Raw genomic sequence first — 16,839 nt, forward strand, 5'->3', positions numbered from 1 at the left:
CCCCTCGGTGGACTGCCGACGATATTCTGTCGACAAGGCAGGAGCTTGAGGCATTAGGTTCACCGCAGCCGCTAGCCCCACCATGATTCCTAGCCCCAGTTGGATCTAGAAGGGCATGCTGTGAGTGACGGGAAGTACCATCGCCTTCGCCGCTGCCCCCAGACTGGGTCTACACTGCTGCTATTTCGTCGCTGGTGCCATGGGTGTGATTGGAGACTCAAGGCGAGGTATATATCAGCAAGTCCCCTCATCTAAGCTAAGTATTACCCATTGATCTACAACTAGAAGTACTTTCAGTTCTATCAATGGTACTAGAGCCAAGGTTCTAGTGGGTAGATCTAGTTTGGGGTAGAAAACAGAAAAGAAATCAAGAAAGAAGTGATCCAAAATCGGATCAGAAACCCCAACCCTAATCCTAACCCTAACAGAGATGTCGGCGAGGGGAGGGACTACCTAGGATCTTCCTCACCGTCGGCGGTACCGTTGTCGTGCGGGAAGACTGCGCGCGCTGGAAGAGAGCTGCCGGCTCGCTGGCACTCTACGGCGTCACGTACAAGAGCGCAGGGCACAAAGAGCACCACCACGGTGCCGCTCAACGGCGCCGCGCGCAGCTCTAGCCACATACGTGCACCGGCGAAGGGCGCCACGACGGCGCCACCACCTCCTGCGTCGACCTCGGGTACGACGGCTGTGGTGTGCGGCAAAGAGAGGGAAAGCTAGGGTTTTAGGGCGAGCAAGGGCACCATCGCCCAAATCGCTCGACGGCGGCGCACTCAGCCTTGGGCGAGTGCGCGCGTCGGTGAGGGGACTAGTGGCGACGCCGCTACCACTGTTCTTCTTCTTTTGCTTGGCTGTGTGTGCGGCGAAGAGAGAGAAGGCGAAGGAAGAAATGGTTAGGCTTTTGGGAAGCGGAGCCACGTGGGGTCAAGGGCAATGGTGCAAGGCCGCTCTACGGCGGCGTGCTCCACCTCGAGCGAGCGCGCTCACCGGCAAGGGGCCCCGGGGCGATGCCACCATCTCTGATTGCCGAGGTTCTAGAGAGAGAAGGGAGACAGAGCCAGCTGTCACGGCGAAGAGAGAGAAGAGAGCGAACTCAAATGAGTTAGGGTTAGGGTTCACGGCCGCCGCGTGGAGTTTTGATCTCGCGAGACGCGCGGACGACCGTCGGATTGGATCCAACGGCTGACGACGGATGGGCTAGATTTGGCCTAGACGGGGCAGCGGATTCTTGGCCCCGGCCTAGGTTGCGGCCTATGCACGGGGGAGCGGGCGCGTGCGCCGGGTGAAGCAGGCCACTGGGCCATACTTTCATGCGCTGGGCCACGAGTGCGCGCGTGCTGGCGAGATGGGCAGCGGGCCAAATTTTCTCTGTTGGGCCAAAATGAATAGAGTAAATAGTTTTTTGTTTTATTATTTTTTAGACACAGTTTTGATGAATTTTATCGAGTTTTGATGTTAAATCTCTATCAAAATTTGAACCAACGGGATAATTTTTCCAGAGAGTAGATGAGTGCAGTGAAATGCTTCTAAAAAGTAGATAAATTATATTTTTCATGTTTTCACTATAAAGTTTAATGTTGATTATCTTCCAATTAAATTCGAACCAGCGGCAGAATTTAATTCGAAGAGCAGTTACATTTAGTAAATTATGATTATGCTTATCCTCTAATTAAATTTGAACCAATGGGAAAATTTAAATTAGAGGAGTAGTCAGATTTGTTTATGTTAGATTATGGTATTGTTGTTTTCTGACCAACATTGATGATAACAATATTATAATGAATTTAAGTTTGAAATTTAAATCTCTGATAAATTTTACACCAATGTGGTCAAATTTTCAGAGAATTGATAAGGACCAAGAAATGCTCCTGAACGAAAAAATATATTTTATTATCAAGTTTCCGCTGCAATGATGATTATTTTCTAATTAAATTTGAACCAATTGGAGAATTTAATTTTAAAGAGTAGTTATATGTATTTCAAGTTGATTTATGAGTTTTATGCATTAATTCTATTTTTTGCCCAACGGTGATGTAGAATTGATGTAGAAGCACCTTGTTTATTTAACCGATGAAATCACTCGGCTGCATGCCAACGGGCTGCAATGCTGGGCTATGTGAATGAAAAGGCTTGAGTGAAGCTAGTTAAGGACTGTTTTTATTAGTTTATTAATTTTATGATTAAATTGAAACCAACGGGAAGATTTAATTGAAAAATAAAGTATAAGTGAATGTTTTTATGATAAGAGTTGCAATAAGTAACATGCATCTCTAATTTGACCAACGTTGGATTAAGCATGCATGTTTGTATATTGATTTATCCTGCATGGGAGAAGTTTAGCATAGTACTTATGCTAGTCCATCATACATGGCGGGAGAAGTTTTGTGATGACTCATATGTTTTTGTATCCCGCATAGCGAGAGAAGTTTGGGTAGCTCTTATGTTGTCTTAGTATTGACCGTGGCACAATAGAAATGCATAGTCATGGTCAATACTAACTAAAAGATAAGAAAAGATGCAAGCGTGACTTGCAAAAGTACTGCTAATGAAAGATCTCGTTGAGTTCTTGACATAATCATGTGAATGAAGTAAGTTATAAGTATCTCCTCGTTCACAGGTTTTCTAAATAGTTCTCGAAATTATGGCAGTAAAGTTCATGCCATATTTTGAGGGGGAGAATATTAAGATCAATTAAGAAAAATACTCTTCATTAAGAGTGAGATAAAGATCAATTAAGAAAGATACTCTTCATTAAGAGTGAGATGCAGATTAATTAAGATGAATGCGACCGTTGGAGGAGTACAACGGTCACAACAATAATACCCCTAAGCAGAGAAATAGCTAAATTCCTGGACCTTTTAAAGTTCCGACAGAAAAATAGCGTAGTCGGCCTTAAAGATGTTGAGGTAGTGCTTAAAGCGCCATATGAGGTTTTAACAGATTAAAGCCAAAATAAGATATTTGAAGATAGACCATCTTTAGAAAAGATGGGAAGATCTGGGGGGGAATGGTATATAGAGGTACGTAGAGACCTAAGACTTGAAGAGAAGAGGGACTGCGTGCCCACTCTAGTGACTCAGGAGCAACAAGTTTCTGAATACCTATTGATGTTGTATAACTTATACAACACCTGTTGTTGGCTCTTCGAAGATGAATAATGCAAACAAAGATCTTGTAATACAGGAGCCTGTAGGATCAATTGCCTCTTGGCAAAGAAGAGCAACAACAGCCCCATATGAAAGTGCCAGTAGCTGAGCCCCCTAGAAGGTCTTAAAGAATTAGTAAACCAGTTTTCTGATGACTATGAAGTCTATGTTAGTGAAAAAATTCAAATGGAGGATGATCCCACGTCATTTGAAGAAGCCATGAGAAGCGTTTACTCGTTTAAATGGCAAGAAGCTATGGAAGTTGAAATAAATTCGATGAATATCAACAATGTTTGGGACTTAGAAGAAATTCCTAATGAAGCCAAAACAGTAGGCTATAAATGGGTCTACAAGACAAAATGTGACTCCAAAGGGAATGTAGAAAGGTATAAAGCACGGCTTGTAGCAAAATGCTTTACGCAAAGAGAATGAATAGATTACAATGAGAGTTTTCTCTCCAGTCTCATGCAAGGATTCTTTTGGAATCAAAATGGTATTATTGGCACATTACGATTTAAAGTTACATCAGATGGATGTAAAGACGGCATTCCTCAACGGGGATTTGTATGAAAATGTTTACATGGCACAACCCAAAGGTTTTATCGTGGAAGCAAAAGAACGTATGGGATGCTGCCTGCAGAAATCCATTTATGGGTTAAAACAAGCCTCTAGACAGTAGTATTTGAAAGTTGATAAAACAATAAGAAAGTTTGGGTTTAAAGAGAATGAGAAGGACAATAGCTTTTATGCAAAGTTCAAGAATGGAAAATTTATTTTCCATATCCTGTGTATAGATGACATCCTACTCACTAGTAGTGATGTTAATTTGCCATTGGAGAAGAAGAAATTCTTGTCCTCAAGTTTCAATGTGAATGATCTTGGTGAAGCGTCATTGGTTCTAGGAATCAAAATTCATCGAGATAGAAGAAAAATGGGGTATTAGGACCATCGCAAAGGCATACTTAAAAAAGATTATAAAGAAATAAAGTATGCATGCGAGTAAACCTACGTCTGCTCCTATAGTCAAGGGTAATAGTTTTGGGAATTTTAAGTGTTCTAGGAACCAATATGAGATCGATCAAATGAATATGGTTCCATATGCTTCAGCTGTTGGAAGCTTGATGAGTGTACAAGTACAAGTAAGAACTTACCCTAATGTAGTTTACTTATCCGGGATATTTTGGCAGAAGTCCAGTACAGATATAGATCACTGGAATGGAGTTGAGAATGTCTTGCAATTTTGAAAAGTATCATATGCCTCATGCTGAGTAAGAAAGAACAAGTACTCTCAAATAGTTGAGGATACAAATATTAAGTCTTGGCGAGATATGTAGTGAAATCCACAGTAGTTGCTAACACTCGCAGTTGAAGTATTATTGTGGAAAAGCTCCAAAGAAACAATTGTAGTGTCATCAGTGATGCATACCATAGTATAGCTTGACATGAGGCTTAAGGAACATGCAAAAGGAGGTTAAGTGAATTTGCACCCGGATTTAACAATGGTAGACAATAGCAATAACCATTTAAAGTAAGTTAACTCCTAAGATAACAGGTCAAGTGTGCTGCCAAACACATTGACACTAAGTTATATGTTGTAAAGGAGAAAATCTACATTTTAAAAGCATTGAGCATATAAGTACCAAACAAGTACTTGTGGGTCCGTTTACCAAAGGCTAACCATCTGGTGCGTTCAGAGAACACACAGTCGACATGGGTTTATGAGAAAGCCTATGATTTCTGGATACTTTAGGCCTAGTCGAGAATCTGTTTCAAAACAGATAGGTGCATTGTAGCTGTTTAATCCAATGGAAACTGACCATCACGATGAGGAACGCTCTATGCACTGATCTGTGATCGAATGAGAAAAAGATAAAGTAAGTTAAGTTTAAGTTATAAGGTGAGATTAAGGGAGAGAATATTAGGTTGATCTCCACCAAGTTGGCCCAACGACCAATTGAGCCATTGATCCACGCCCTAATCGGGGGCGCCCAGCCGTTCTTCTGGCTGATGGCCCCCCGTCACGCAACGCAATAAATAGGAGGTGGGGGCTAGGGCTCGAGGCACAAGGGTCACCGTAGCCGCTAGCCCCACCGTGATTTCTAGCCCTAGTCCGATCTAGAAAGGGCGTGCTGTGAGTGATGGGAAGTACCATCGCCTTCGCCGCCGCCACCAAACCGGGTCTGCACTACTGCTATTTCATCGCCGGCGCCATGGGTGCGGCTAGAGACTCGAGGCGAGGTATATATCAGCAAGTCCCCTCATCTAAGCTAAGTATTACCCACTGATCTATGCCTAGAAGTACTTTCAGTTCTGTCAGAGGCAGCTAGGGGAAAGCAGATCTGGCGGGGTCCCGGGCATACTCTTCCTCCTCGACCTCGTCTTCCCAGGAGCGGTGGGAGCAGGAGCCAGGATCCATGGTGATGTGGTCAGCGGCGGCCGAGTGGCTAGCGGCGATTGCTGGGGTGGACGCCGGGGCCGGAGTGGCCACCGGTGGGCGGGAGGTGGGAGCCTAGGCGCTCAGCTCAGCTCTCCCCACAACACAAGAAGTCCCTTGTCTTGCTTCCATAGCAATAAAAACTGTTCCACTAGACTGTCACCTACCGCTGACACATAAATATGTGGTTTCTTCCTTGTTAAAAGCTCCACAAGTATGACACCAAAGCTGTACACATCGCTCTTCTCAGTGAGCTGTCTCGTTTTGTAGCACTCTGGATCCATATATCCGAAAGTTCCTTGAATGGCAGTGGTTATTCTAGTCTCATCAATCGGGATGCCTCGAGAAGCTCCAAAATCTGACACCTTCGCTGTTAGATTATCATCAAGCAGAATGTTGGATGCCTTGATATCTCTATGAATTAATGATAACGAAGCAGCAGAGTGCAGATAGGCAAGAGATCTCGCAACTTCAATGGCAATTCTCAGTCGTTCCCTCCATGGCAATGATTGTGAAGAATTGACATGAAGATGCTCATAAAGCGTTCCATTTGAGATGAACTCATAGACTAACAATGGAACTTCTGTCTCCAGACAGCATCCAAAGAGCTTTACCACAATCCTGTGGTTTACTTGAGAAAGAATGGCGACGTCATTTATGAAATTGTCAGTTTCACTCTGGATTGCTTGTCTGTTCTTAATGGCAACAACACGTTGGTCAGACAAAATGCCTTTATATACCGTACCATGGCCTCCTTTGCCGATCTTCCAATCCCCATCGAATGTATTTGTTGCCTTTTCAAGGTCTTTCAAGCTGAAGATCATTCTTTCACCAATGTCCTTGTCTACTAATTGTTGCAACAACAATCCACGGTTTTCCTGAAGAAAAAAGTTCTCAAATGCTTTGCTTTTCGGGCTCTTATCTTTCGCCTCAAGAGAATTGCAGAGAAAATAAGATGCACAAGGCCTCCACAACTGAGAACTCCTGCAGCAACAGCTAATCCTAGAAAATATATGGATTTTCATATATACTTTGAGCAATGTTTCGATCAAAAGGTGACATTACAACAGTTAAAGCTACAGTTTATTGGATGATCTTGTTACCTGAAAAATTTTCTGTGTCTTGGATGCATCCATGTTTTTTCTGGGGGTTGCCAGAGGTGCCAATTGGACAAACGCAATCATAGGATCCTTCCATGTTAATACATTGACCAAAGCACTGGTATATATCTGGGTGTGCGCACTCATCAATATCTGTTGCAATACAAACCACAGATGTGAAGCACACTACGGTGACAAGAGTTGGAATGGTGAAATTTGAACCCTTCTTTTTTGGTGACAAATGAAACTAGAACTTAACCTGCAAATGACAAGTTGCATACCTTGGCATCCATTTACTATGTAAGGGTTGCCCTCATATCCATAGCTGCAACGACAAAAGGACCCATATGATTCGCCAGTCCAGTGATCATGGAAGTAACTATTGTAGCTGTGGCAACCATAATCACTTGAACTCTGAGCATCTGCACAAGACAGGTTGCTGAAACTCCATTTGACAGCAGTCTTTATCTGCATTGACTGGGCGGAGCCATCTGAGACCGCCTTCTGTAACAGCACAGAGTGGTCGTTCTTGTCCCACCATTGTTTCTCCACTAAGACCACAGTAGCATTGAATGGTTGCTCTTCCATGATCATGTGGTTTCTTGCTTGGAAAGAGGCAAGCTCGATGGAATATAAACTGCCTGCTCCTGGCATGGATGCCTCATAGCAGCCAACCCCAGAGCACGAACCATTAGCGGCTACTGCAGGATGCTCACTGAGGCACGACGAAGAACACCTAACAACTGTGCTTTCTGCATCTGGTAGACTGACAAGAAAGTCGAACCCACACCCCATGACAACGAAGTTGTTCCACACCGAGGACACCGTGAAGATGGTGTTGTGAAGATGGATCTCCTGGTTAGATTGATCTCTACCAATTGGCCTATGATTCCTAGATAATAAGGACCTAGTTGAGAATTTGTTTCAAAACAGAGAGGTGTATTGTAGCTGTTTAATCTAATGGCAACTGACCGTGATGATGAGGCATGCTCTATGCACTGATCTGTGATGGAATGGGAACAAGACAAAGTAAGTAAGTTAAGTTTAAGTCATAAGGTGAGATCAAGACATAGAATGTTAGATTGATCTCCACCACGGCCAATTGGGCTCTTGGATCTGCACCCTGATCGGGGGCGCCCAACTGCTCTATGGTTGGTGGGCTCCTGTCGCACAGCACCATAAAAAGGGAGGTGGGGACGGGGCACAAGGCACGAGAATCACCTGAGCTGCCAGACGCCCCCACCTACAGACCCTAAGCCGATCTAGTGAGGGGGCGTTGCCAGTGACGGGAAGACCGCCACCGGCCACCGCCGCCACTACGTCCACGACTCAACCGCCGGACCTCACCGTGTCACCGACAAGGACGCCATGGCAAGCTCGTCTTCTACGAAGGCGGCCGATGGTTTGCACCTCCGCAACCCTCTCTCTCTCTCACTCTATCTGTAAATTCTATACTAGTTTATGTTCTAGGACTTGCTATTTATCCCAAATGTCAGTATACATGCTAGATCTATGGCTAGATGATCCTGTCAAGTACATCAATGGTATTAGTCTCCTAACTAGGTGTAGATCTAGTCTTTGGGGGTAGAAATCACGAAGAAAACATGAGGGGACTCGATTCGAATCGGATTGAAACCTCACCCGACTTGACCCAAACCCTAACCCTAGATCGGACTTGCTCTGGGAAGAAGAGAAAATAAGATCCAAACAGAGAGAAGAAGAAGGGGAAAAGGGAAGGGCTAGGGAGGCGGCTTACCTCGCCGGCCTCCACTCACCAAAGCACTCTAGGAAGGACCTCCGTGCCTCTGCACCACAGCCGTGCTAGGGTGCCGTCGCTAGGCCGCTCAATGGCGGCGCGCTCACCCACAGAGGAGCGCGCGCGCCGGCGAGGGGCCCGATGATGGTGCCACCATCTCTCTGCCATCTCCGGTGGCTCTCTGCGCTCACTTGCTCAGTGGCTGCCGCTGAGAGAGTGAATGGAAGAGAGAGGAGTGAGCTAGGGTTCGGGGGAGCGTCGCCGATGCCGGGTTTTTGATCCGACGAGATCAACGCGCTGCCGTCGATCTCCATCCAACGGCTCAGAGCAATCGGACTAGATTGAGCCCAGCCGGGAGCATGCAGAGGGCCACTTTGCCGGCCTAGGCCTAGGTTGCGGCCTGGGCACGGGGGAGCGGGCGCGCGCGTGATGTTGGGCCGATGTTGGGCTGAGCACTGTTTCAACGGGTTGGGCCAAATGAACAGTAGAAACTGAGTTATTGTTTTATTAATTTTCAGAAGCAAATTTTGATGATTTTTTGTCCAGTTTTAATCTCTGTCAAAATTTAAACCAACAGGGTAATTTTTTAGAGAGTAGATTAGTACAGTAAAATGCTTCTAAAAAGTACATAACTAATTTTTTATGTTTCCACTGCAATGTTAAAGTTTATTATCTTCTAATTAAATTCGAACCAATGGGAGAATTTAATTTGAAGAGCAGTTGAATTTTATTCAGTAAATTATAATATTGTTATTTTTCTGACCAACATTGATAATAGCAATATTATAATGATTATTCATAAGTTTTTCCATGCATTAATTCTATTTCTGCCCAACGGTGATGTAGAATTAGTGTATAAGAATGTTGTATGTTTTAATTTTGACCAACGTTAAATTAAAGCATGCAATTATAATGTCATATTTTCTCACTATCTCTGACGGTGTTTTTTAGGACTCAACCCAATGGCTTTTATCTCGCACATACTGCCTCTTGAAGGGGGCAACTACAGGGTATGGCGAGAGAAGTATGAACTAGCACTTGCGCTGTCTGAAAATGACCTAGCGCTTACCTCCCCGTGTCTGACTGAGCCAATGGACCCGGTGAGGGAAGATAATGAGACTGATGCTAATTTCACTGCTCGGCAGCAAGATCATGCAGAAGTGCGGATGAAATATGATCTCGAACGTAAGAAATGGGACATTTCAAACCGCAAGTGCTTGATGGTGGCTAAGTCCAAAATTTCAGATGCGATAAGAGGGTCTATCCCAGATTGTGATACTGCCACAGAGTATCTTAAGAAAGTGGAGAGTCAGTTCACTGGCTCTTTAAAGGCTTATGCCAGTACTTTGATCAAGAAATTATTCAATGAGAAATATACTAGTGGTGGTATTAGAGAGCACATACTAAAGATGAGCAACACGGCTTCGAAGCTGAAGCCAATGGATTTAAGGTTCAAGGATGAGTTTCTTATTCATTTGGTTTTTGCTTCCTTGCCTAAGGAATATAAAACTTTTGTTGTAAATTACAACATGCAGTCCGATAAGTGGGATATAGAGAAGCTCATCACAATGTATGTTCAAGAAGAGGAGAGGCTTAAAAGCTCACATGGTGACTCTGCTAACCTTGTGAAGGACAACAAAAAGAAGAATTTCAATAAGAATGCCCAACCTCAAGGAAAAGCCCCTCAGAATGACCACTATCAGAAGAACAACAATGCTCAAGTTGAGAATAATTAGTGTAAATGGTGCAAGAAGCATTGACATTACCAGAGGGACTGTCTAGACTTCCTGAAGAGCCTTTTGAAGAGAGGGATTCCGTACAAGGAGGACCCTTCAAAGAGGAGAAAGAAGAATTAAAGTTGCAAATGGAGTTGAAGCTGAAGTTGAGGCCATTAGAGATCTCTCTCTAGAATTAGATGATGGTTTTAGACTTCAGCTTTCAGATATTCTTTATGTACCCTCTTTGCGTAGAAACTTGACAAGTGTCCACAACTTGACGATGATGGTTATGATTGCCATTTTGGTAATGGCAAATGTCAGATTGTGTATAATAATAAGTGTGTTGGTCTTGCCTTCCGATAAGACAAGCTTTATTTATTATCACTTTCTGAGAATGTGAATGATGTGAGCACTGAGCATGAGAATGTCTCCTTGTCTATGAATGCAATCAATAAGCGGAAGAGAGTTCATGATACATCATCGAAATTATGGCACTGTCGTTTAGGCCATATTTCGAGGGGGAGAATGGAGCAATTGATTAAGAAATCAATTCTTCCACCTTTAAAATTTTTAGATTTAGAACAATGCATATATTGCATAAAAGGAAAGTACGTTAAGAAAATAAAGAAAGATGCCAAATGAAGCGCAGGAATTTTAGAAATAGTTCACACAGACATCTGTAGTCCTTTTCCTGTGAAAAGTGTGGATGGTTATGATTTATTTATAACATTCACAGATGATTATTCTCGTTTTGGCTATATTTATCCAATTAAGGAAAGATCGGAAGCGTTGGATAAATTTAAGATATTTAAGGCTGAAGTAGAAAATCAGCACAACTTAAAGATTAAGGTGGTAAGGTCCGACCGTGGGGGAGAGTACTACGGTCGACACACCCCATATGGCCAAGTTCCTAGACCCTTTGTAAGGTTCTTATAGAAAAATAGCATAGTAGCCCAGTATTCAACACCGGGCGAGCCTCGGCAGAATGGAGTAGCCGAAAGACGCAACTGTACCTTAATGGATATGGTGAGAAGCATGATAAGTTACTCTACCCTACCGATAAGTTTATGGATGGAGGTGTTAAAAACTGCCATTCATATTCTTAATTGAGTGCCAAGCAAGTCGGTGCCTAAAACACCGTATGAGTTGTGGACAAGAAAGGAACCCTCACTTAACTATTTACGTGTGTGGGGTTGTCCAGCTGAGGCAAAAGTTTTTAACCCAAACATAGGGAAGCTAGACTACAAGACAGTCAGTTGCCATTTCATTGGCTATCCAAAAAAGTCAAAAGGTTATCGCTTCTATTGTCCTGACAGACAAATGAAGTTTATAGAAACAAGACACGCTATCTTCTTGGAGGATGATATGATCAGGGGGGAGCATGGTAGCACGAGAAATTATTTTTGAAGAGAAGCGGGTATACGTGCCCACTCCTATAGTTCAGGAGCCATTCTTCACGCTACTTGTTGTTGCTGTACCAACAGTGCAAGACACTATAGTAACAACACCTGTTGTTAGTTCTCATGTGGCAACAATGAATGAATATGAGGAACCTATCCTTCAGGATCCCCTAGAACCTATTGTCACATGAGGGAGAGCAACAACAGCCTCATATAGAACAAGCGTCATCTAATGAGGCCCCTAGAAGGTCTCAAAGAGTTAGGAGATCAGCCATTCTTGATAACTACAAAGTTTATGAATGTGAGGAATTTCAAATGGAGGGTGATCCCACCTCATTTGAAGAAGCCATGAGAAGCGCTCACTCATCCAAGTGGCTTGAAGCCATGGAAGATGAAATGAAATCAATGAAAACCAATGGTGTTTGGGACTTAGAAACCATTCCTAAAGGAGCTAAGATAGTAGGCTATAAATGGGTCTACAAAACCAAACATGACTCCAAAGGGAATATAGAAAGATTCAAAGCACTGCTTGTGGTGAAAGGCTTCACGCAAAGAGAAGGTATAGGTTATAATGAGACATTTTTCTCCAGTCTCATGTAAGGATTCTTTTAGAATCATAATGGCGCTTGTAGCACATTATGATTTAGAATTACATCAGATGGATGTAAAGACGGCGTTCCTAAACAGGGATCTAGAGGAAAATGTTTACATGGCACAATCGAAAGGTTTTATTGTGGAAGGAAAAGAACATATGGGATGCCGCCTGAAGAAATCCATTTACGAATTAAAACAAGCTTCAAGACAGTGGTATTTGAAGTTTGATAGTACAATAAGAAAGTTTGGGTTTCAAGAAAACATGGAGGACAATTGCATTTATGTAAAGTTCAAGAATGGAAAATACATTTTCCTAGTCTTGTATGTGGATGGCATCTTGCTCGCTAGTAGTGATATTAATCTACTACTAGAAACCAAGAAGTTCTTGTCCTCGAAGTTTGATATGAAGGATCTCAGTGAAGCTTCGTTCGTCCTAGAAATAGAGATTCACCGAGATAAAGAAAAGGGGGTTTTAGGATTATCACAAAAGGCATACTTAGAAAAAGTTCTAAAGGAATACAGTATGTAAAAATGTAAGTCTTTACCTGCTCCCATAGTTAAGGGAGATAGATATGGGGAATTTTAATGTTCTAGGAACCAATATGAGATCGATCAAATGAAAGCTGTTCCATATAGTTCAACTGTCAGAAGTTTATAGTATGCTCAAGTGTGTACTCGCCCTGACTTAGCTTTTGTTACCGGTTACTTGGTAGATATCAGAGTAATCTAGGAATAGAACACTGGAAATTAGTAAAGAAAGTTTTGCGTTACCTGCAAGGTACGAAGCGTCTCATGCTAACGTACAGAAGATCTGATTCCCTGCATATAGAGGGGTATACAGATTCTGATTATGCGGAAGATGACAGAAAGTCCACGTCATGATACATATTCACTCTCGCAGGAGGAGCTATATTGTGGAAAAGCTTAAAGCAAACCGTCACTACATCGTCCACAATGTATGCCGAGTTTGTAGCATGTTATGAGGCCACAGGACAGGTGAATTGGCTGAAGAAATTCATGCTCGGGTTGAAAGTGGTAGACGACATACATAAGCCACTCAAGTTATACTGCGATAATAATCCAGCGGTATGTTATGCTCACAACAATAAGTCAAGTGGTGCTGCCAAACACATTGACATAAAGTATTATGCTGTGAAAGATAAAGTCCGGGAACATATAATTAGTCTTGAGCATATAAGAATAGAAAAGATTCTCACAGATCCGCTTACAAAAGGCTTACCACCCAGCGTGTTCAAAGAACACTTAACCGGCATAGGTTTAAGGGAAAGCCTATGATTTCTGGACAATAAGGGCCTAGTTGAGAATCTGTTTCAAAACAGAGAGGTGTATTATAGCTGTTTAATCTAATGGCAACTGACCGTGATGATGAGGCACGCTCTATGCACTGATCTATGATAGAATGGGAATAAGATAAAGTAAGTAAGTTAAGTTTAAGTCGTAAGGTGAGATCAAGGGGGAGAATGTTAGATTGATCTCCACCACGGTCAATTGGGCCCTTGGATCCGCGCCCTGATCTAGGGCGCCCAACCGCTTCATGGTTGGTGGGCCCCCGTTGCACAGCGCCATAAAAAGAGAGGTGCGGGCCAGGGCACAAGGCACGAAAATCATCTGAGCCGCTAGATGCCCCACGTACAGTCCCTAAACCCTAAGCCGATCTAGTGAGGGAGCGTTGCCAGCGACGGGAAGACCGCCTTGGGCCACCGCTGCCTCTGCACCGCCGGACCTCACCGCGTCACCGACAAAGATGCCATAGCAAGCTCGTCTTCTACGAAGGCGGCCGATGGTTTGCACCTCCGCAACCCCTCTCTCTCTAACTCTATCTGTAAATCCCATACTAGTTCATGTTCTAGGATTTGCTATTTATTTCAAATATCAGTATACATGCTAAATCTATGGCTAGATGATCCTGTCAAGTATATCACTCCCATGTCATGTTGTACTTATTGCTTCCTGTCACACTGACGACACCATTATTAATGTACAGCTTCCCATCATGCAGAGATATGTCGAGCACCTCAGCTCTGGTATTGCCCACAAAGAGCTTAGGGACGTTGTAGGTCTCGTTGCAGGTGAGCTGAAACCCCTCACGGTAGCAACCAGCGCCAATACCGAACGGGTAAGGTACACTGACCTCGCCGCACTTGCTAATGCAACCAGGCAATGCTATGTTGGTGGCTGCGTGGAGCACTGGTGTGACAGCCATGAGCTGTAGCAGGTGCAGCACTGCTATGGCTACCACACGCATCATATGATTTTGAGGAGTGAAGCAGAGAGCCATGGTTCAACTTGTAAAACTGGTGACGTCTCCTAAATATGAAGGGTGTGATCGTGCAATTCTGTGGATGCAGTAAAATAAGGTAATTCATGACTTGGTAGAAGGGGCGAAGAATCTAGTCAAATGGTATGTGCACAGATTTTCAACCTTGTTCTGCCATTGCTAAATGCACATACACGACTGGTAAGATACGACCGTATGTCTATGTCAGAGAAGTCACCTTCGGACTGAAAATTGATGAAAATGTAAGGCGGCAAGTTTGAAGAGCAAATAAGAACAGTGGTGGTCTCATGGTCACTCTCACGCCCTCCTTCCAGTATTTTGACATTTATATAGCTGCATCTTAAGTCGACCACCTCGGAATACCCTGTCAAAGTCTCAAAGACAAGCTCAGATTCCTCGGAGGCATAACGACAAGCAGGTGAGAGGCCAGCGGCGTCAAAGATTCAGAAGAGCGCCCAAGGTCAGCAGCGCGATACAGTGCAGCGAACAAATTACTGAACTGAACTCCTGAGGTGCGGCAGTCGGCAGACCACTCGGTGGTGGATCCGGCACCCACGCCTTGTCCTGGACATCGCCGGGGCCTCGCCGCCGGCAGCAAGCATGTCGGGACTGGATGCCTATCAAAGGAGAGACCGGCCTGCGAAACATGGACAGAAAACCCGACGACGTCGCGGGCTCGGCGCACCCAGGCCATTTCAAGGGATAGCTCAGGGGCAGGGCCCCGAGCTGGGAATGGCAGGCCACGTGGCACCCGCGACGGCCTCTGACACGACACGAGTAAACTCGTCTGCGCCGCCTTGTGTTAGGAGAGACGGAAGAAGATGGGCTGCGCTGCCAATATTTCAGGACCCTGTCAAACTATATAAACAAGTCTATTTTCACCTCCTCAAAAAATTTTAAGTTTGATTTACATTTTTCGATAGGCAAACCAGATTTTTAGACTCATTCATACCCTCTAATTTACTTGGATGAAGAAGGTAAATCAGACTTTCGTGACGGTTCATGAAAGCCAACTGTACTTTAAAAATTATGTAAATATTTTTCTTCAAATTATCCAAATATTCTTTTTGAATAAATATACATTCGAAAATACTAAAATCTAATTAGTATTAAAAAATCCATAGAAAATTGGTTTGAACTCATAAAAATATGAATCTAGATTCATATTTTTATAAAGTCATGCTCTAATCTTTTTGTTCCTTGCTTAGAATTATTTGAATTTTATAGTCTCCAGAAATTTAAAACTGGGCTAAAATATGAAACAGAGGTTGCAAATCAATACCAATCCTTTTAGACCATGGCATGAATCACCGTGCGCCCCGTTGTGGAAATTGCAAACAAGTTTCCTCGGAGCAATATCTTGCTTAACCATTAAAACATGCATAGGAAATTCCAAATAAAAATATAATTCAAACTCTGATTGTGTATTAATAACATGTATAATGTGGTTTAACCTTGTAGCAGCATAGTCTTATTCAGGGGATGTGAGACATCATTATGATGAAGTGTGCAGACTTATTGGACCATCAGCGGAAATCGACGTGTGATCTCTTAGACTCTCGAACCATGGTCTACCACTTGGGCAACAACATGCAAATGGACGTGAACACTTCGTTGTTCATCGTTGTTGTCATAGGTCTATGCACACGTTGGGAGTACATGATCGAGCATGAAGGTAGTTTGGATGGGTTCAAGAGACCGGACTTCATGTGTTTCAAAAAATCATGCTCTATATGTTGCATAGCTCAAAGAAAACATAGAGCATTATTTTAGAAAAAAATATATAATTGGTTTCATTTTTTACTAAGTTAAAACAAAAAAATTTCTATGGAATTTCTAATACTAAATTAGATTTTAGTATTTTTAAATACATATTTATTCCATAAAAATGTTTGATAATTTTTTAAAAAATATTTCTATAATTTTTTTAATGAAGTCTAATTGACCATTTGAACTATCGTGAAAGTTCGATTTACATCCCTTGTTGATAATGTGGCGTTATGTAAACACTTTCAAAGCCGCTCCAAGAGGTAAATTGGATGGTTTTAAGAGTTGAGGAGTCTAACAATCTGATTGGGAGGAAATTGGACGATACAATAGTTGAGGGAGGAAATCGGACTATACAATAGTTGAGGGAGGTCAAATTAGACTTTTTTCCCTAGAAACTACCCTTAGTATCTACAAGAGTTCTCCTATTCATCCCATATAACCAAAATGAACGTTTATATATATATATATATATATATATATATATATATATATATATATATATATATATATATATATATATATATATATATATATATATATATATATATATATATATATATATATATATATATATATATATAACAAAAATCATCCTTCAACAGTTCCCCTGTTCGACGTCCTA

General features: G+C 42.7%; 1 protein-coding gene and 1 pseudogene across 1 annotated transcript; one reads left to right on the forward strand and one right to left on the reverse strand.

The window, feature by feature from the left end:
* The window catches only part of LOC136513560 (wall-associated receptor kinase-like 6), a 70,242-nt pseudogene extending 55,795 nt beyond the window's left edge, over positions 1–14,447 (reverse strand).
* On the forward strand, positions 9,399–10,292 carry LOC136509896 (uncharacterized). The gene is given in 1 exon segment (XM_066504487.1): positions 9,399–10,292. A coding segment is annotated over 1 exon segment (894 nt).
* Positions 14,448–16,839: the final 2,392 nt, after the last annotated feature.

Source organism: Miscanthus floridulus, chromosome 16 (assembly GCF_019320115.1).
Source record: "Miscanthus floridulus cultivar M001 chromosome 16, ASM1932011v1, whole genome shotgun sequence".
NCBI classification, from domain to species: Eukaryota; Viridiplantae; Streptophyta; class Magnoliopsida; order Poales; family Poaceae; genus Miscanthus; species Miscanthus floridulus.